The sequence below is a fragment of the Pleurodeles waltl genome, chromosome 12 (assembly GCF_031143425.1).
Source record: "Pleurodeles waltl isolate 20211129_DDA chromosome 12, aPleWal1.hap1.20221129, whole genome shotgun sequence".
In the NCBI taxonomy this organism is placed as follows: Eukaryota; Metazoa; Chordata; class Amphibia; order Caudata; family Salamandridae; genus Pleurodeles; species Pleurodeles waltl.
In genome coordinates, this window is record NC_090451.1 from 430,305,116 (window position 1) to 430,327,489 (window position 22,374).

At 46.0% G+C, this 22,374-nt stretch overlaps 1 protein-coding gene across 2 annotated transcripts in view; it reads left to right on the forward strand.

The window, feature by feature from the left end:
- Positions 1 to 22,374, forward strand: part of CENPN (centromere protein N) — a 183,820-nt gene that overhangs the window by 80,406 nt on the left and 81,040 nt on the right. For both annotated transcript variants that reach the window (XM_069216905.1, XM_069216906.1), the window contains exons 7-8: positions 2,894 to 3,064; positions 19,719 to 19,820. In XM_069216905.1, coding sequence (XP_069073006.1) covers positions 2,894 to 3,064; positions 19,719 to 19,820 — 273 coding nt within the window. The remainder of the gene's footprint in view (positions 1 to 2,893; positions 3,065 to 19,718; positions 19,821 to 22,374) is intronic.

The window sequence follows — 22,374 nt, forward strand, 5'->3', positions numbered from 1 at the left end:
AAATAAGTATTCCACATATGTATCAGTGCCACTTTGATTAGAATTGAAAAGTTCTACACTTTTTGAATAAATGGCAATAGTCTGTTTTACAAATTGACACAGTGCTATTTTCAGAAACCGTTCCTTGGGGGAAGAAACATTAGTACGGTTTGCAGGTAAGTTCAAGACTTACAGTTACAGTCTCTGGGGGTTAGGAAGTCCACAGGTTGGGGTTAAATCTATCCCCCAAACACCCACCACCAGCAACACTAGGCCGGCCGGATGCAGAGGTCAAAGATGAGGTGAATTTAGCATGGGCTCCCATGGAGACTTTGGGCACTCGGAATCAGGCCTGCTTGCAGGTAAGTATCCATGTCTTCAGGGGCAGACCTAGGGGGTTTAGAGGAGCACTGGGGGGGGGGAGGGGAGAGATGGAGGGGCACAGGTCTGCACCAAACACACTCTCAGTGGTGCAGGGCCAGCCAGGTGCAGGGTGCAAACACAGCATCGGGCTCTCATTGCTTTCCTATAGGGGGATCCCGGGGTGCTGCAGGTAAAGTTTACGGGGTCAGTTCCGGGAAACCAAAGGCTGGCCAAGGAGTGGGGCTGCCTGCTGGACGTTGCTGCACCGAAGGTCGGATTCCCCAAAGCCAGGGGCTGGGGGTGCAGGGATACCTTTTTGGCATCGGAAATCTTCGTCCGCTTCGGTCATGGTCAGAGGGACCCTCCAGATTCAGTCTGCAGTCGTTGCCGTCGTGGTGGACTGGATGGGTCAACCCAGGGTGTGCACTTGCTCAGAATCGTGTGGAGACCAGCTCTAGTCGGTTGGGCCACCTGGACGCGGGCAGAGTGGTCAGGATTTGCGGTTCTGGATTCCTGAGATGGAGTTTCTTCTTGGACAGGGCCGCTGTCCACGGGAGTTCTTGATCCTCTGTGATGCAGGCAGTCCTCTGAAGGCTTCTCAGAGGTCATTGGACCCTCAGGATGCTTCACTTTCTTTTGCAGGACTTTTTAAAGCTGGAGGTAGGCCGGTAGGGCTGGGGTCAAGTCAGTTTTCGACTTCCATCTTCTCTACTGGGGTTTCAGATTAGCAGTCCTTCTTTCTTCTTGTGAGGTAGCCAGAAATCTGATGAGGTATGTTCAGGAATGCCCTTTTATCCTGGATTTAGGGGCAGTCCGGGGGGCACTAAGGGGGCCCTAAGGGTGGCTACCTCCTTCCTGTGCCCACTCCTTTTGGAGAGGGGACACATATCTAACCCTATTGGCCCCTGTCCTCCAAATTAAGATGGAGGAATTGGCAAAGAAGTGGTCACTCCTACTTGTTTTCCCTAATTTTCCGCCGGTCTTGCTGCCAAAGGTGGGTTTTTTTTCGGGGATGGTGGGGGGCATCCCTACTAGCTGGAGTTCCCTGGGGCACTGTAACAAGACCTTTGAGTCTCACCGCCAGGGTTTACAGTTCCTGCAGGGGGTAGGTGTGAAGCACCTCCACCCAGTGCAAGCTTTGTTTCTGGCCACAGAGAGCACAAAGGCTCTCACCCCATGTGGTCGGAAACTCATCTCTTAGTGGCAGGCTGGCAAAGACCAGTCAGTAGTGCACTAAAGGCTTGGGGAAAATACAGGGGGCATCTCAAAGATGCCCTTTGGGTGCATTGTTCAATAAATCCAACACTGGCATCAGTGTGGGTTTATTGTGCTGAGAAGTTTGATACCAAACTTCCCAGTATTCATTGAAACCATTATGGGGCTGTGGAGTTCGTAATGACAGACTCCCAGATCATATACTCAATATGGCCACACTGCACTTACAATGTCTAAGAATGGACTTAGACACTGTAGGGGCATATTTATCATGCAGCTATCCCCTCACCTGTGGTATAGTGCACCCTTCCTTAGGGCTGTAAGGCCTTCTAGAGGGGGTGACTTACCTATGTCACCAGGCAGTGGTTTGTTGACATGGCACCCTGAGAGGGGTGCCATGTCGACTTTTTCTCCCCACCAACCCACCGACCCTGCAGTGGCAATGTGCTTAGTGAGGGGTCCCCCAGGGTGGCATAATACATGCTGCAGCCCTTGGAGACCTTCCCTGGTCACAGGTCCCCTGTTACCATGGGTACCTTTTACAAGAGACTTAACTGTGCTATGGTGTGGCAACTGTGGAACCAATGGCACAGGTCTGAGGAAAGAACACTGGTGCTGGGACCTGGTTAGCAGGATCCCAGAACACTCTGTCAAAGCTGGCATCAGTGTCAAGCAAAACGTGGAGGGGGGGGGGGGGGGGAAATAACCATGCCAACAAGGGCACTTTCATATACTTACGTATTGACTATTGTGTGTATTTGTAAATGTTTTACCCTTTTCATGGTGTTTACATACCACATAAAGGGCCAGCTTCCTACAACAAGCACGACCCATACTTGAGGCCCATGTTCTTTGTTTTGGTAGAGAAGGAACTTTGTGCAGGTCGTTCCATTTAAAAAAAAAAAAAAAAAAAAAAAAACATTACTAAGGGTCATTGCAGATAATCGGTAGACACGCTGTAGAGGAGTGTTACTTGAATGGTGGGAGAAGCTGGACTGCATTTCATTGTCAAATTTTCAGAAGCACTGTACAAGCACATTACAAAATTGTGACCAAGGCAAATGGAACTGATAAATTAGTGAGTCAAACCAGAATCTGAAATGATCAAACTAAATTTATGACATTCCTGTTTTTATTGCTTTCAAAGGAATGCATTTTTTTGATTGTGTGGGTCCATTAAGATTGAATGTGTTCAGCAAATTCTCCTTTTGTATAATGCATTGTCCCTTACACAAATGATACAATTTTCTAGGAAATATTAGCTCTAAAGTGGTATTTCTTCTAATGAGATATACTAGCACTTCAAATGTTTAACAAATTGCTTCTCTTTATTTAGGTAACTGTCCATTTTAAGGAGTTTGACAACGCACATTGGATTCGAATTGCATGGGGTACACACTCCAAAAGGCCCAATCAGTACAGCCCTACCTTTGTTGTCTACCACTCGCAGACTCCCTATGTGTTTATCACCGGTCTCCGGAGCAGTTGCAGGGTATATCTTTGTCAGGTATATTGAGGTATTTTTTGTTTGTTTTTTAGTTTTTACTTTATTGATTTTACGTGCTACAGGAGTAAATCTATCCCAGGTAGATATCAAGTGAACATCTCAGATTACAGAAGGAGGTTTGCTGAGTGCAAGATGGATAAAACTATGTATCAACTTGTGATTATTTTTGGTATAATAGACTTGGGGTGCTGTAACAATCCTGCTGTAGTGAGCACTTGGAACAGAAAATATATTTAATGGCTGGCTCAGTGGCCATAAAAATGGGCACAGAAATAGGTTTGCAGCAACAAACTAGTTAGCCATACTAAAGTGTTTTTTGAAAGCAGTATAGCAAAATATAATGCTTTTAATTATTTAGCTCTTTGTTATATAATGTTCCATACACTTCACCGCCATATTAGCTCACCTTCTAAAGCAAATTGTTGGTGGATTTATGTTGGAGTTTGGAAGACTGCCACTAGCTAGGTAGAGGTTGTATCTAATAGAGACTTCTAGCTGCAGAATCTTTACCTTCGAATTTTCCCAGGTGTCAGTCTGGATGATTTTTGTGAGCAGTGCCCTAGCACACCGATAGGTGGTGTCTTACATTAGCGCCATCCGGGAGCCGACGTCTGTTCTTTTCTTTACGCGTCAGCCAGCGCTGATCCTAAGAGAGCTTCCCTTCAGTCAATTTTTGACTGCCTATTTTACTTTTTGTTGAGCTTTTCTTGAGAATTTTTATCTGGTTTGTCAAGGATGTCTTCTAGGAAGATAGGATTCAAGCCCTGCGGATCCTGTCATTGGGCGATATTAATGATCGATCTGCACCTTGTGGTGTTTGGAGCGCGACTTTGACCCATAGTCCTGATCGGAGTGCCCGGCCGTGCATCCGAAGGCTTGAGGGAGTTGTCCCTAAAGCTGATGGTGGCCCGGCATTTGACTCCACGCAAGTTGAGGTCTTGGTCAAGAGGAAGATCCTGGGACTGGTTGTGGAGTCTGAAGTTGTCGTCGTTCCACTTCAAGTGCTCAGGGCGATAGGGTAAGTCAAGGCACAAGAAAAATCCAGTAAGTCAAACTGCTCTTCGACTTCTCCTTGTCCGTTAGCCGACAAAATGAGGGAGCATCGGCGCTCTAGGCCTTGTTCTGAATAACCTGTTTCTGGGAGTTGGAGTGACTCCTGCCCAACTTTGAGAATTTTTTGAAGCATTTTTGGGAAGCTTGACCCTGCTGGAGCACCTTTGGGGTCAGAGGGGGGACCCCTTTGGGTCCACACTGGAAGCTCTGGTGTGGAGGGGCTTCCAGGGATCCAGTACTGTTTCCGGACCAGAGCCGGTCGTACCACCTTGACCTTCTCTGGCACCGTCCATGCTCACAGGCAGCACCATCCACATTGTACGGAGCCGGATGGGCGTCTTACCATGCCAACTTGGGTGCCAGCAAGAGCTGTGCCTCCTTCGTCTGATTCTGAGCCCTATTTCTTTGGGCTATGCCTCTGGGATGAATAGGAGTGATTGCTGGACCCTTTAGAATACCAGCCTTATGAAACTGAAGTGGACTGGTGTGAAAACCTGGGGGAATCTAGCGGACTGGACACTTCTCATCCCATATCCCTATCGTGGATATGGAGGATAGGGCATCTTACGCTAAGGTGGTGAGGAGGGCGACTGAGATGTTGACCTTCAACTGCCCTTGTCGCCTATCAAGACTAATCTCTTGATAGAGGTGCTGCACCCAGGAGCTTGCACCTCAGAACCCACGCTCCTGTTCAGCGATGCTGTATCTGACTATACTGTGTACCTGTGTACTGCCGCCATCGCACCTGTGGGCTCAAGTTTCTCAACACAACACCCCACCCCTGAGAGTTTGGCAGTCTAAGCCTCTACCTGTTAAGGCACGTACCCTACCGCTCTTTCGAATAGGGAATCCAAAAGGTTGGATTCATTTGGGAAGAAGATATTTTCTTCCACCAGCCTTACATTGCGGTCTTTGCTGCCTCAGGTCCCAAAGGAGGCCTAGGCTGTACTCTCTTGGGCTGTTGCTGAAGGGAGGGTTGCGGCAAAGTTCACAATTTGTTGCAGACTTGACATAACCGACTCACTAGGCAGAGCGGGTTTTACAACAGTGGCCCTGAAGCACAACAACTGGCTTAAGATGTCTAGCTTTTTCTGGGGATGTCTAGGCTCCTTTGATGGCACCCATCTTCAGAGACTAGGCAGATTCTGCGTTTGAGAGCTGCGGGGATACTACAGCCAGGTCCTTGGTCTCTCTCACTCTCACTCTCTCACTCTCTCACTCTCCTTTTGCCCCTTTTGTGGCTACAGTAGGGATCTCCAAGCGCCAATTCCTGGCCAGCACCCGTGCCACGCATGCTGCCCAGGCAGGTGGGGGCGCGGTACCCATGACCTTGTGGGTCAAGTGGACAGTGGTCAGGTCATTATGCCCTGTGGTGTCTCTGCCTCTCCCTCACCAAGGGCAAGTTGGAGGCAGGATTCACCATCACCTGCCCCACTGGAAGTCCATCACTTCAGACAGGTGGGTTTTGAAGATAGTCCAAAGGGGATACTCCCTCCCCTTTGAGACTACCAACTCCAAACATTGCACCATGCTACGATCTGGTAAGAGGATCATTTGTCCCTTTGCCGCAAGAAAGTTACGGCGTTCTTGGCCAAGGAAGCCAAAGAGAGGGATCCATAAGTAGGCTGTGGTTGCTATTCCTGCTACTTCCTGGTCCTCTATTAAGGACAAGGGTCTTTGCCCTGTCCTAGACTTCCAATCCCTCAATCACTTCCTCAAGAAGGAGAAGGTCTAGATACTCTGGTTGGCTGAGGTCTTTTCAGCACTGGACTCAGGAGACTGGATGGTAGCGTTGGACTTGCAGGACACTTATTTTCTCATCCGTGTCCTACCTGCCCACCAGTTTCGATTGCTGTTCAGGGTAGGCCACTGTGAGAAAGTAGCCTATTTCTAACATGGTTACCCTAATTTTTGGCCTGTTTGTGTTTGTCAGTGTGTTTTTACTGTCTCACTGGGATCCTGCTAGCCAGGACCCCAGTGCTCATAGTTTGTGGCCTAATGTGTGTGTTGTCAGTAATGCTTAACTGTGTCACTGAAGTTCTGCTAACCAGAACTCCAGTGCTTATGCTTTCTCTGCTTACCAAATTTGTCACTACACTTTAGTGACTTCGTATTCCAATTCTTATTGGCACACTGGACCCCCCTTATAAGTCCCTAGTAAATGGTACCTGGGTACCCAGGGCATTGGGGTACCAGGAGTTTCTTATGGGCTACAGCATTTCTTTTGCCACCCATAAGGAGCTCATACAAACCTTTCTTCAGGACTGCCACTGCAGCCTGAGTGAAATAGTGCACACACTATTTCACAGCCATTTCACATTGCACTAAGTAACTTCTAAGTCACCTATATGTCTAAATTTAATTTTTTGAAGGCTAGGTGCAAAGGTACTGTGTGAGGGCACCCTTGCACTAGCAAAGGTGCCCCGACGTTGTCCAGGGCCAATTCCCCAGACTTCGTGATTGCAGGGATACCATTATAACCGTGCACTACATATATGTAAATCCATATCTGTAACTTCACTATGGTAACTCTGAATATGGCCATGTGGGGTGTCTAAGATCATGGACTTGACCCCCCATTTCAATCCCAATCCCATGCACCCTGGGGGCTCCAACATGGACCCCAAGTACTGCCAAACCAGCTCTCTGAGGTTTCCACTGCAGCCCCAGCTGCTGCCACCTCACAGACAGGGTTCTGCCCTCCTGGGGACTGAGCAGCTCAATCCCAGGAAGGCAGAACAATGCATTTACTTTGGGAGGATGGTGTTACACCCTCTCGCATTGGAAATAGGCGTTACAGGATTGGGAGGGGTAGCCTTCCAGAGCCTCTAGAAATGCTTTGAAGGGCACAAACTGTGCCCTCCTTGCATAATCCAGTCTACACTGGTTCAGGGACCCCCAGTCCCTGCTCTGGCGAGAAACTGGACAATAGAAAAGGGAGTGACCACTCCTCTGTCCATCACCACCCCAGAGGTGGTGCCCAGAGCTCCCCCAGAGTGTCCCTGGCGTTGGCCATCTTGGATTCCATGGTGTGGGGACCCTCCTAAGACCTCTGAATGGCCAGTGCCAGCAGGTGACTTCTGTGACCTCTCCTGATAGGTGCATACCTGGGTTGGTAGCCATCCCCCTCTCAGGGCTATTTAGGGTCTCTCCTCTGTGTGTTTCCTCAGATTCGGTTTGCAAGATTCCTCCAGGACTCCTCTGCAACCTCTGACCATCGAATCAACCACAGACTGCTCCAGGAACCGCTGTAACTGCAACAAAGTATCCAGGACGACTCCTGTGACCTGCAACTTCAGCTCCAGCCAGCATTTGCATGCTCTGGAGACGGCCTATCTTCACCCTGCACCAGAAGAACCGAAGGAATCTTCTGTGGAGTGAGGTAGTCACTTCCCTGCTTCTGCAGGCACCCTTCTGCGATGACAACAGGTACTCTGGGACTCCTCTCCTGATGACGAGCGTGCTCCCTGGAACACAGGTGGTGGACCGATGTAACCCAGACTGTCCAAATGTCCAGCTGTCAAAATGTGGTGGAGGTAAGGGCTTGCCTCCCTGTGCTGTGACAGTACCCCTGTGCACCCGGTCTTCTGCAGCTTCTTGGGCTTCTGTGCTCTTCATCCATGAATCATTTGTGTACAACGTAGCGCAAGTCCCCAACACTCAATCCTGCGACGCACAGCTCCCTGAGTTGTTCTCCGGCGGTGTGGGACCTTCCTGTGTAGTGCTGCGACAACCACACTTTGCATCTTCTTTGTCCCCGTGTTCTGGGACTCCTGTGGGTGCTGCCTGGTCTTCTGAGGGCTCTCTGAAGTGCTGAGAGCCCCCTCTGTCTCCTCAGTCTTGAGTTGAGAGCCCCAGGTCCCTCATGGGTCCAGGCAGCTCCTCTTTGATGCAAACCGCGTACTTGCTTGAATCAAGGCTTGTTGGTGGAATCCAGCGACGCAAACAGCCTGCATCCAACAACTCGACGTGGGACATCACCTTCACCACACAGGAACCCGCAGCCATCTTATTTGGTGCTCTTATGTACTTTTCTTCTGACCCAAGAATCCACTTTTGCACCTTCTTCTAGGTTGGCAGGGGCTCCTGTCCTTCCTGGACTCTTCTTTGACTTCTGGACTTTGTCTCTTCTCTCCACAGGTCTTCAGGTCCAGGAATTCATAGTTTGTTGCTTGCAGTCTTGCTTGGTTCTTGAAAAATCCTTTATCACAACTTGTAGTGTGTCCTGAGAAAACTTGCTGTACTTTACTCATGCTTTCCTCGCCTCTGGGGTGGGGTACTTTACCTACCTTTGGTGTTTTCCTACACTCCCAGTGCCCCTCTGCACACTACACTTGCCTAGGGGGGAATTGGACCTTCGCATTCCACTATCTTAGTATATGGTTTGTGTTGCCCCTATGCCCATTGCAATCTATTGTATTTTCTACTATTTGCACTATTCTATGACTGTTTACTTACCGGATTTTGGTTACTAGTGTATATATTGTGTATAATACTTAGCTGCAGAAGGAGGATTGCCTCTAAGATATTTTTGGCCTTGTGTCACTAAAATAAAGTACATTTATTTTTGGTAACAGTGAGTATTGTTTTTTTTATTGTGTATATGTACTGTGTAACTATAGTGGTATTGCAGGAGCTTTGCATGTCTCCTAGTTCGGCCTAAGCTGCTCTGCTACAGCTACCTCTAGACAGCCTAAGCTGCTAGAACACTGCCTACACTGCCTACATTTCACTAATAAGGGATAACTGGACCTGGTATAAGGTGTAAGTACCTTAGGCCAGCCTCCTACAGCCACGAGCACTTTAAGTTCACCATTTCCCCCCTCCCCCCCCCAGATCAGGGGTTTTAGTCTTTCCCTGTCTTGACAACTGGCTGTTGAAGGAGAGCTCGTCCCAGGTTGTTGTCTCCAGACTACGGCAGAACTCCTGCATTTGCAGAGGTTCACTATGAACGTGCCAAAGTCATACCTGACTGTCTCAGATGCTCTTTCATCTAAGCTGTTCTGGACACTATGCAGTTTCAGGCTTATCCTCCAGAGCGGCAAGTTCAGGATATTTGGACTACGAAACAAATGTTTCAGCTTTTTCCTAGATTTTGGTGATAATGACTCAGAGGCTGCTGGGCCTCTTGGCCTCCTGCATCCTGCTGGTGACACATGACAGATGGCATATGCGTGCTCTGCAGTGAGACCTGAAGTTCCAGTGGGTGCAGCATCAGGGGAATCCTCCCTAACATGGTCCAGATCTCTGAGGGAACTGCAAAATATCTGCAGTGGTGGTTGACAAACCACAGTTGTGCCAGAGGCAGATACCTCTCCTTTCCCCAATCAGATCTGACAGTAGTGAGAGCTGCGTCAGTCTGGGGATGGGGTGGCCATCTGGGATAGGTAGCGATCAGAGGCATCTCATCTCTGGCAGAAACGGGACTCCATATCAGTATGCTAGAGCTCGGTGCGATCCAGCTGGCATTGAAAGTCTTTCTTCCTCCTATCAAGGGAAAGATGGTGCAGGTGATCATGGAAAACACCCACTGCCATGTGATACTGCAAATAGCAGGGAAGGGTGGCATCTCCATCTGGAGCTGGCACAAGGTCTCTTTCAGCAGTGGGATGAGCCTTGGTTAGATCTGTTTGCCTCTGCCATGATTGTGAAATGTTTACAGTATTGCGTGTTGGAGTTTCCAAGGCAGCGATTGCTCAGAGATGCTTTTTGTCTTGACTTGAGTTCAGGCCTCCTATACTCCTTCCCCCCAATACCACTCTTGCCCAGAGGTCTCAAAAAGATCCAGAACGACCGGGCCCAAGTAATCCTTGTGGCTCCAAACTGGACACGGAGAGTCTGGTATCCCGAACTGCTAAGCATGTGCATCAATCCTCTGATTCGACTGCCAGTTTGGGTGGCTCTTCTGTCGCAGCAGAAGTGGAGAGTTCTTCACCCAAAGTGTCCACTCTCCACCACCTTGCATGGAGATTGAGCAACAGCAGTTGACAGCCTTTGACCTCTCTCCCAAACTCTAACAGTATCTTGCCAGCCAGGCATCCTGCCACCAAAACTGTGTACACCTGTCGGAAGAAGTTTGTGGCATGATGCGCAACAAGTCTGTTGACCCCCTTTCTGCACCTCTCTCAGGTCCTGTTGTTAATCCTTTCCCTTGCCTATCAGGGCTCTGCTCTGGGCACCCTTAAGTGTTTGTCTATTTCTGCTTTTTTTTAGGATGCCTGATCAACCTTCTTTGTTCAAGTCTCCTATTGTACATGGGTTCCTTAAATGTCTTAGACATCTTTTTCCTCCATCCCCATTTATTATGCCCCAATGAGATCTGAATTTCGATCTGACTTTTTTTGATGTGCGCTCCTTTTGAGCCTCTCCACAATTGTCTAGTCAGGCTTCTCATGTTGATAACAGCCTTGCTTGTGGCCATTACATCTGCCTGCAGTGTGAGCAGCAGACATTGTCATTTAAGCCGCCGTATCTATCCTGACAAAGTTGGTGCTTCGCAATAGGGCCTCTTTTCTGCTAAAACTGGTCACTCCCTTTCATGAAGGCCAATCCATCACCTGGCCTACTTTTCACCCACCTCCACATCCTTCTAAGGAATAGGAGAGACTCCACCCCTGGATCCAAAAAGAGCGTTGGTGATCTACCTCAATCGTACAAGAGTTCTGGGTGGATGAAGAACTCTTTGTTGGGTACTAAGAAGGTTCGAACAGTGCAGAAGTGGACCATCTCCAGATGTGGTCGTACTCTGCATTAACAATCGGGTTGAAACCAAACTTGCCAGATCTAGCTCATTTGGAGACTTTATTTTTAATAATAGTCTCCCCATTTTAGCCTATGGAGCCCATTAACTACAATGAGGGGAAAGCAAATTTAGCTATTTTTCTTCACCACAGCTTATAAAACATATTTTATAAGGTCTCTGCCTATAGGTACACTGCACCCACCCTGGGGGCACCAAGGCCACACCTTAGGGGTGACATATATGTAAAAATAAGGTAGTTTAAGACTTTGGAAATAGCGGTCAGCAAGGCAGGCCTGCCTTTAAAATGTCACTGGGCACCTCAGCAGTGCACCTATGGATGTACCACCTATGCTGGGGTCCTTAAACCTACATGCCCTACCAAAGACCAGGGATGTATGGGTAGGTTGGCATAGCCAATTATCATTAGCCTAACTTGCATACTTGTTTTATAAAGAAAACAGGCCCTGGGACTGGTTAGCAGTAGTCAGGGGCACTATCAGAGTCAGGAAAACACCAGCAGAAACTGAAAAATGGGGGCAAAAATTTAGGGGGCTTTTTCATTTACCCTGGCGGGTTTTTATAGATATAGATATATATATATATATATATATATATAGAGAGAGAGAGAGATACCGCTTGATAGATGGAGCTCGATAGAGATACAGCTAGAGGTAGAGAGATAGCATGTGTAGCTGCAGATACACATGCTGGTGCACTGTTACTGCCGTCTAGTGTTGGGCTCGGAGTGTCACAAGTTGTTTTTCTTCTAAGAAGTCTTTTCGAGTCACGGGACTGAGAGACTCCTCCCTTTCGGCTCCATTGCGCATGGGCATCGACTCCATCTTAGATTGTTTTCTTTCCGCCATCGGGTTCGGGCGTGTTCCTCTTCGTTCCGTTATTCGAATCAGAAAAAGACTAAAAATCCTCGAAAAGCATCAGTATTGTTTGCGATCAGGAAACATCTTGCATCGACACTGACGAGACAGTTTTGGTGGCCCTTCCGCGCCCAGCCGAGGCCTGGTGAGGCCAACCATCGTCATTGTCGAAGCCTAATGGACCGGACCCCTTTCCGTTTCTGCCCGAAGTGCCACGCTAAGTATCCCTATACAGACCAGCATCGGGTCTGTAATCTGTGTCTGTCACCGGAGCACAGGGAAGATACTTGCGAGGCCTGCAAGTCCTTTCGATCAAAGAAAACCTTGAGGGATCAGAGGGCGAGATGGATGCAGATGGCGTCGAAAAGCTTGGAAAACCTCGACGTCGAAGAACAGGAGATGGCTATCTCCATCCAAGGATCAGAATCGTACGGCTCCGACTGAGACCGGCCACCTACAGCAGGCCAACATGTGAGTGCGCCTGCCCCGACCCAAGCCCACAGTCAACCTAAAAAGCATAAGGCCTCGGGGACGCCACTGCCTGAAGGCCATGGCTCGACCCATTAAAAAATCAAGTGGTAACCAAGTTACACCTTCGGCACCGAAAAAGGCCAAAATCGTGCCAAAGTCTTGGGACTCGAGCCGAGAACCCGACATCGAAAAACCTCGACACTGAGTTGTCGATTCGACAAAGCCTCGAAAGAGCCTTTCAGAGCCGAGGCCTTCCATAAGGATTGGCAATTCGGTGCCGAGAAAAACGGCTTCGGAGCCGAAAAATCCTCGTACACAAAGGAACATGGGCTCTCTAAGCAGCTCAAAGAGAGGCACAAATTTGAGGAGGAACTTCAACTGGAGGAGTTTGACCAAACGCAGACAAGGATACAGATCCATAAGGATACTTGGAAGATCCAAACTGCCTCTCTGCTCAAATTTAAAAGAAAACTGGCCTTCCAGGAACAATCAGAGACTGAACAGCCAAGAGCTAAAGTGGCCAGGGAAAAAATGCCAACTTGCCATTTTTCACCAGAACTTTCTCATCCACATTCACCACAAAGGACAGTGTCACTTACTGCCACTCCCACTGCACAGTCACCGACGCACACTGTGCAGTCTCAAGATGATGCAGACCCTTGGGACCTCTACGATCCCCCTGTATCGGACAATAGCCCTGAGTGCTACCCCTCAAAGCCCTCTCCACCTGAGCATAGCACTTCATACACCCAAGTTTTGGCCAGGCCTGCTGCATTCCATAACGTAAGCATGCACTCGGAGCCATTAGAGGACGATTTTCTCTTTAATACCTTGGCCTCCACTCATGCTTCCTACCAAAGCCTGCCTATGCTCCCAGGCATGCTTAAATCCGCCCAACAAGTTTTTCAAGAGTCTGTGGAAAAGAAGTACAAGCCACCACCATCGGACCCATTGTTCATAACACAACAGTTGCCCCGGACTCTTCTGTAGTGGTTGGAGCTGCAAGAAAAAGAGCCAACTCACAGTCATCAGGAGATGCACCACCTCCAGATAAGGAGAGTCGTAAGTTCGACGAAGAAGGAAAGAGGGTAGCGTCACAGGCTGCCAACCAGTGGCGTATTGCAAATTCTCAAGCCCTCCTCGCACGTTATGACCGAGCTCATTGGGACGAGATGAGCGATATCATCCATCATCTCCCCAAGGAATACCAAAAACGGCTCAGCAAGTGGTAGAGGAGGGACCAGCAATCTCCAACAATCAGATACGTTCGGCATTTGACTCCGCTGACACTGCAGCAAGGATAGTGAACACGGCAGTCACTATTAGACGACACGCCTGGCTAAGATCCTCAGGGTTCAAACCCGAGATACAACAGGCAGTACTGAACATGCCATTTAATCAGCAACAACTGTTTGGGCCACAAGTGGACACAGCCATCGAGAAGATGAAGAACACTGATTCGGCCAAAGCCATGGGCGTGTTCTACTCGTCCCAATATAGAGGGACATTCAGGAAACCGCAATATAGGGGAGGTTTCAGACAATAGCCTTCAGAGGCATCCACCTCTCAAGCAAAACCCACCTACCAATCCCAATATCAGAGAGTGGGGTTTTGCGGGTCCTTCAGGGGACAATTTCCAAGGTCAAGGGGAAAATTTCAGGCCACTAGTAACAGTGACTTGCCCGTCACCCTCCCCCCAACAAACGTCACCTGTAGGAGGAAGACTAAGATTTTACCGCAAACATTAGTCACACATAACCACGGACACATGGGTCCTATCAATTATCCAACATGGTTACTGTATATAATTCACCCATTTTCCTCCAGATATTCCTCCAAGAGCGCACAAACTGTTGGCGCAACATTTAGAAGTGTTACAAACAGAGGTGCAGGCACTATTAACAAAACAAGCCATAGAACTAGTACCCCACCAACAAAAAGGAACAGGGGTTTATTCCCTATATTTCCTTATTCCCAAAAAAGAAAAAACACTAAGACCAATTTTAGATTTTAGGACTCTCAACCGATTCATCAAGTCAGAACACTTTCACATGATCACACTACAAGATGTAGTCCCCTTACTAAAACAGGAAGAATACATGTCAACACTGGATCTAAAGGATGCGTATTTTCATATTCCCATCCATCCATCTCACAGAACATACCTCAGGTTTGCCATACAGGGAAAACATTACCAATTCAAAGTATTACCCTTCGGGGATACCAGCTCCCAGAGTATTTACAAAATGCCTCGCAGTAGTAGCAGCCCACATAAGGAGACAACACATGCACGTATTCCCATATCTCGACGATTGGCAAATAAAATCCAACACTCAACAGCAGTGTCAAAATCACACAGAGTACGTAATAGATACCCTACAAACACTAGGGTTCTCTATAAATTACAAACAAATCACACTTGCAACCATCCCAACTACAACAGTACTTGGGAGCAACACTCAAAGTGCGACTGCCACTCCAAGCCCACAAATAGTACAGTCATTCCACACCATGGTACCAAAGATACAACCAAATCAGCACTATACAGTCAGATTTGTCATGAAACTCCTAGGCATGATGGTGTCATGCATCGCGATTGTCCCAAACGCAAGGCTACACATGCAGCCCTTACAGCAGTGCCTTGCAAAACAATGGACGCAAGCACAGGGTCAACTCCAAGATCTAGTGTTGATAGACCGCCAAACATTATATAAAATATTTGCTTCAATGGTGGAACCCTGTAAATTTAAACAAAGGGCGGCCTTTTCAAGACCCTGTGCCTCACGCCATTCTCACAACAGACGCATCAATGACTGGGTGGGGCGCACACCTCAACAATCACAATATACAGGGACAATGGGACAGCCAACAGAAACGACTACACATAAATCACTTAGAACTGCTAGCAGTCTTCCTAGCACTAAAAGCATTTCAACCTCTTCTAGCTCACAAAAACATTCTCATCAAAACAGACAACATGACAACAATGTACTACCTAAACAAAAGGGGGAACACACTCATCACAATTATGCCTCCTAGCACAAAAGATTGGTATTGGGCAATTCACAACAATATTCGCCTAATAGCGCAAAATATTCAGCCATTCACAATCAATTAGCGGACAATCTCAGTCAAGATCACCAGCAAACTCACGAGTGGGAAATACATCCCCAGATACTACAAGAATACTTTCAACAGTGGGGGACACCAGACACAGATCTGTTCGCAACAAAACGGAAAATGCCAAAAGTTTGCATCCAGGTACCCACACCTCAGACCAAGGGCAATGCTCTATGGATCAATTGGTCAGGGATATTTGCTTACGCTTTTCCCCCTCTCCCACTCATTCCTTTTCTAGTCAACAAACTGAGTCAAAACAAACTCAAACTAATACTCATAGCACCAACGTGGGCACGCCAACCGTGGTATACCACACTGTAGGACCTCTCGGTAGTACCTCACAACAAACTCCCAAACAGACTAGATCTGTTAACACAACACAAACAACAGATCAGACACCCCAATCCAGCAACGCTCAACCTAGCAATCTGGCTCCTGAAGTCTTCGAGTTTGGCTATCTAAATCTTCCAAATGAGTGTATGGAAGTCATTAAACAGGCAAGAAAACCTACCACCAGGCATTGCTATGCAAATAAATGGAAAAGGTTTGTTTTCTACTGCCAAGCAAACAAAATCACACCGTTAGATGCCTCCATACAAGACATTGTGGGTTATTTACTACACCTACAAAAAGCAAATCTCGCTTTTTCTTCCATCAAAATTCATCTCACTGCAATCTCTGCTTACTTGCAGATTAAACACACAAAATCACTATTTAGAATACCAGTTATTAAAGCCTTCATGGAAGGTCTAAAGCGAATCATACCGCCAAGAGTACCCTCGTGGAATCTTAATATTGTACTTACACGACTCATGGTCCCACCCTTTGAACCCATGCATTCCTGTCCAATCCAATTCTTAACTTGGAAAGTGGCATTTCTAGTGGCTATCACCTCACTACGAAGAGTTAGCAAAATACAGGCTTTCACTATTGAGTGACCCTTTATACAAGTACACAAACATAAAGTGGTTCTACGCACAAGTCAAAAATTTCTACCAAAGGTAATTTTCACTTAAACCAAACAGTGGAACTTCCAGTCTTCTTCCTACAGCCAGACTCAGTAGCAGAAAGAGCACTGCATACATTAGACATAAAAAGAGCTCTAATGTACTATATAGACAGAACAAAACCATTTCGGAAAACTAAACTATTGTTCGTCGCATTCCAAAAACCCCATGCTGGTAACCCTATATCCAAATAAGGTATAGCCAGATGGGGATATTTAAATGTATACAGACTAGTTACCTAAAAGCTAAATGAGAACTACTCATTACACCAAAGGCACACTCCACTAGAAAGAAAGGAGCAACAATGGCCTTTCTAGGTAACATACCAATGACAGAGATTTGTAAGGCAGCCACTTGGTCCACACCTCATACATTTACCAAACGCTACTGTGTAGATGTGTTAGCAACACAACAAACCACAGTAGGAAAGGCTGTACTAAGAACATTATTTCAAACAGCTTCAACTCCTACAAGCTGACCACCGCTTTTGGGAGGATTACTGCTTTGTAGTCTATGCACAGCATGTGTATCTGCAGCTACACATGCCATTGAACGGAAAATGTCACTTACACAGTGTACATCTGTTCGTGGCATGTTCCGCTGCAGATTCACATGCGCCCTCCCACCTCCCGGGGAGCATGTAGCCGTTTAAGTTGCAATTAGAAATTGTATATATGTAAATAAACATTCCTTTAGAGCAAACTATGTACATACATATCTATTCCATTGCATGGACATCTTTACTATTCTCATTCTACCACTCCTACCTCACCCTATGCGGGAAAACAATCTAAGATGGAGTCTATGCCCATGCTCAATGGAGCCGAAAGGGAGGAGCCACTCTGTCCCGTGACAGACTTCTTCGAAGAAAAACAACTTGTAACACTCCGAGCCCAACACTAGATGGCGGGAACAGTGCACAGCATGTGAATCTGCAGCGGAACATGCCACGAACAGATGTACACTGGGTAAGTGACATTATTATATATATATATATATATATATATCGGTTATAAAAGCTATAGACATGATTGGTGCATTGGGTAAAGTTATTTCAGATGCCATAGGTTTAGTCTATTTATTATAATTAATTCTGACAAAGGCAGTAGGTCCAATTTATTATGAAATGCAAATGGATGGGTTGTCATTGTACATTGGTTATGCCGACTTTTTTATTTTTTTATTTTTACATGCTATCTCAGAGTATGACTGTAGTCAACGATTCTGGTGTTGATTATCACTTTGACTAACCCTAGGGGTGGAAGGTTTGCTCTGTAATTATTGCTATAAGGTTTCAAAAGTCAAGTCCTATCGGGCTTTGTTGTCTCTTTTTTGATCTTGTTATTAAAATAAAATGGAATTTCATGCATATTCATAAATATGCATTTGGAGGGATATGGGTCAACAGTCTTCTGCCTTGGGCCTGAGTGTTCGTTCCTTGGACTGTTCTTTGACAGCATAGCATACAGCCATATGTCAACCCACTTCAGCCTTTACGTTTTTGTCCTAAGGGTGGCAATATTTGTCTGGTTACATATGCAGATAAGTCTGAAAATGAGTGCAATTCAGTTCCAGGGTTGGTGGGCCTGTCGTTTATTTTTCCATTTTCTTCATTATATATCCATGTCTCCTTTATTTTCATTTTTAGCGCATATAATAGCTTCCCAGACAGTGTTAGTAGGCTGCTTGCTTGGCTCTTTTGATCTAAAGTGCACTGCATCCATCGCAGCCACAACATTTAAACCAGACAACCATGATAGAAAGATGGTGTTGATAGTGTATCGTTGTTTTACCATTCAAGATGGCCAGCATATTGGATCTCAGTGTGTCAGCCTGATGCGTGAGAGCACCCCTTCAGAATCACAGGGGTTGAATTTTTTAATAATTCATCACCACCACCCCCTCTCCCTACCCTTATGTGCAAGAATTCAGTTGATGCACCAGTACGAATTAGAAATCGAGTTGTATTGCAATGCGGACACAGCTCACTCAGCAATATTGCTTAGGAAGAGTTTCCTGGTAACAATCAGTTCAAAAAGATTAACTCCAGGACACAGTGGAACCCAAAACCCTAAGTCAGAATTGAATAATGCACTGAAGTAGTAGACAAAAGAATATCTATTTTAAATTCCTAATCTAGTGCCAGATGGTAACAGATCCAAATATAAAAATACTGCTGTAAAGCAGTTCATGAACAGTGAAGGCAAGGAAAAAATTGTAACATGGTCATCGAATTTGGTAGCCTGAATTAATCACTGTACTGTCTCTGGGCACTATGCTAATTCTAGCAGAATCAGTAAATGATGACCCTATTCTTCATGTTTGAGGTGTTGCACATAACTGGCATGCCTGCTATCCCAGGCACAAGGGCAAGGACACTGTCTCTGTTTGAGAACAAACACAGCCCCAGAAAAAAAATTAGAGGAGCCAGAGCCTCCTTTGGTTAAGGTGGAATCTGTACCCATGCCCATCCATTTTGATTGCTCCCATGAAGTACACTCCTTGCTATAGTCAGATGTGGGTTTTTATAAGATGCGAGTATTGATGATAGTTGTTGTTTTGACAAGAGTTTCTGGGGCAAGTAACTTGGCGACACGTATCGGGCACGGACATTTTTAGCATTTTTATGCATGTCTAGAATTTAGGGTATAAAGATGCCATGTTATGCAGTGAGCATCCATGACGCTGTGGGCAGTGTCCATAATGGAAAACTATATAAAATGTGTCAGCCTAGATAGTAAACAGACATGAAGGAAACATCTAGGTAATGTCTTATCTACTGACACGTCCTAGGAAGATTATCACTTCTTGTGACACATTTTTAGTCATAAGATTATGCTAGAAACATGCATCTGATGGAATCACATTTATTCACTTGTTGCTTGTTCAAGAACTCCATGTTTTCATTTAATAAAAAATGTCTCTGCATTGAAAAACACTGTGATCATGACAGGCCATTCTGGAACTTTAAAGGAACAGTACACTATACAATTCCATTTCATGGCGGCCACAAACTGCTTTGTTTAATTTTGTTATTTCAAGCAGATGCTTATCATGTTTAAGCTGCATATTTTCTTTTATCTTCTTTTAGTCTTTTAATTTCTGTTGTGTTTGTGTCTCTGGTTAAACACAGTGATGAGTGAGAGTGCGTGTATTATGACTTACTATCAGTGATTGAACAGGCACTTCAAACCCAGACTTATTGGCATTGCCATTGCTTCTTTTCAATATAATATTTCTTTTTTCCAAAAAGAGATAATAGCTTGTGAAATGACTCCAGGATCCAATCAAAGTGGATAGAGCTATTCAATGTTGGACTTTAGTGAAGATGAGCATAATTAAGAACTAGGACTCCAGGCAACTTACTTTTTGTTTTTGTTTACAAGGCTTTGGTGATTGCCGCCAAATACAGCCAGATCCAAGAGATGGAACTCAATGGTCGTTGTCTGGATTCCCTTAAACAGATTGTCTTTCAACGATATAATCAGGTGAGACAAGTAGGCAAACTATTGGGTGGCATGCTCCCTCTAAATGCACATTCAACTATGGTGCCTCTCTCCTGCATAATATCCGTTGTTGCAAAATGTGCTAGTTTATAAGCCAGTACTCAGAGGCATCATATCTAATTGGTACTTTAAGATGAGTTTCTGTTTTTTCTATTGCACAACAGTTTTTAAACTGAGCAGGTGATGGTGTCAAAATCTACCTCTTCTCAGGGGAAGAGACTTAACAGTAAAATGTTAGTTTACACAATGTAATTCTGCAATTCCTAAATTCAGTTTCCCTCTTCTTGCATTTTAGAAACATTCCTAAAAGGCTTACAACATTCCTACATTGTTATTACCAAAGTTATTTTTGGAGCACTCTGGCATACATTTTATGTGCTCCTAAGTGTTGTATGTTGGGTGCCAAGCACATAATTATGTGGTTATCAGTCAGATGACGAGTCTGCTGCGGTCTACCAAATGTTAAAGTTCATTATGGAAACTCTAGAGTTACTGGGCAACAGGGACCGTTTAAAAGACCAAACTATATGTAAATTAGTCTGCCTGTTGTCCAGTCATTGAAGGCTGCTAAGACTTAGGGCCTAATTACGAGTGACTGCCAAACTCGCTGTGGCAATCGGACCGCTGCAATAATGAAAGTCCGACTTCCAGGAGACAGCCGGGATCAGGGATCCTGATGGGTTGGCGACGGTCAAAGTTGTGGTCAGCCACGGCGGTGCAGAGTTCGGCACCACCTTGCAGATCCCGACTTTTTTGTCTGCCAGCTTTTACATGGTGGGATCCCCACCATGAAAAGACTGGCAGAAAGGCAGTGCTGGGGACCGCTGAGGAGTGGTTGATTGGGGGGGTGGCCTGCACTGCCCCAAGTAGTGGGCAGTGCATGGTACCCCCCCACCCACCCCCTCCCTTAACCAGCACCCTCGGAATGGGTACTGCCTGCTATGACAGACAGTGCGCATTTCAAGGGTGCTGTATGCAATGCCATTGGCCTCTGCTCCCTGAGGGGGGCCAAGGCCAATGCCACCGAACAGTTTCCACCAGGCTGACGGGCAGAAATGTCGTAATACAACATTTCTGCTGGTCAGCCTGGCCGCTGCATTGACAGGAGCCTCACCAGCGCCATATTGGAGTTTTGGCAGTTCATCACCAACTCGCAATGAAGCCCTTAATCCGTACATAAGTAGATTTAACTTCTCTGCCAGTGTGGCTTTAGGTCCTTATTAAAATCTGTAGATTAATATAACATTGTCCTTTCCATATACATTGGCATTGAGGCTTGATGATTTCAGTTGTAGAAGGACGTTATTATCCAAATAAAACAAACACTGATAAATTGATCCCAAGCAGTATATGTTTTGAACCAATATTGATGTTTCGGTCTGACAACTTTTTCTTTAAAATGCATTTATCTTCTGCTCTTGTACTACTTCAAACCTTATTTAGGTTGGCAGTTATGCTTTTATAGTTCATGAAATTGAAAATCTTCTTGCAAAGGTTGGTTCTACAATCCTGTACAGTCACCTGCATCCTTACAATGCAGGGTACGTGACAAGGATTTACATTGCTGTGGTAATGCCAGGACTTTTTAGGTCGAGCCAAGCAGCGCACAAGCGCTGCTCTTCTCGACATGTTGTAATCTATTCAGTGGGCTTTAACCACGCCCATCACTTTCAATGGTTTCTGGGCCTGCTTTTCAAAAATCCCTAAATGCCATTGGTAAGTGCTTTACGTTTGTCCCGCCTTGACGGTGATTTATTACAGCTTTGGAGACTGACCCTGTTACAAGGATTATGGCACGATCGGGCATGAGCCTTAGTGTGACGCACTATTTTTCTCTTCTGCCTTGCTGCTTCGTGCTACTTGGCCGTATGCTCTTTCCTCCTCTTCCTTGTTTTCGGGCATCTTGCTGTTTCTTTGCAATGTTTGCCGGGTCTTTTTTAATTTAATTAGATATTTATTTTTGCGGCCTTATGTAGTGCGAACTCGACTCGAAGGTATTGGAGAGCTTTTTTTTTTTCCCTCAAGTTTTATGTAGCGCAAAATCGATACAAAGGTATTACAGCGCTTTGCATGAGCACCTGTTACATTACACAAGAAAACATGCAATTTTGGTAGCATGGGGAGATTAACTTATCTGCCCAGAATCGTAGGATGTTCATCCGGCGCCAAGGCTTGAACCATGTTCCCCAGCTCCAAAGTCGACTGCTGTGGCCCTTATGCCACATCCTCTCCCCTAGGGTTCTTTTTCTAGTGTATGTTGGGGCAGTATGGCCATAACTTGTTTTTTTATGTATTGCTCTTGGTAATACAGGTTCTGTCATTTCATACCGCTGCAAAGTAGGTGCCGTTCTTAACAAAATCGCTATAATTCATTTGCATCAACCGTGCAGAGATGAAGAGGTAATCTGTAACATTCTCGTTCTGTGAAGACCTCTGCAGTGGGTGCATTTACCAACTGACGTGAGTAGAGCTTAACACTAGGCAATAGAACGTGCTCTTGATAACCTCCGGAGGGTCACCAGCCAAGCACATTGGT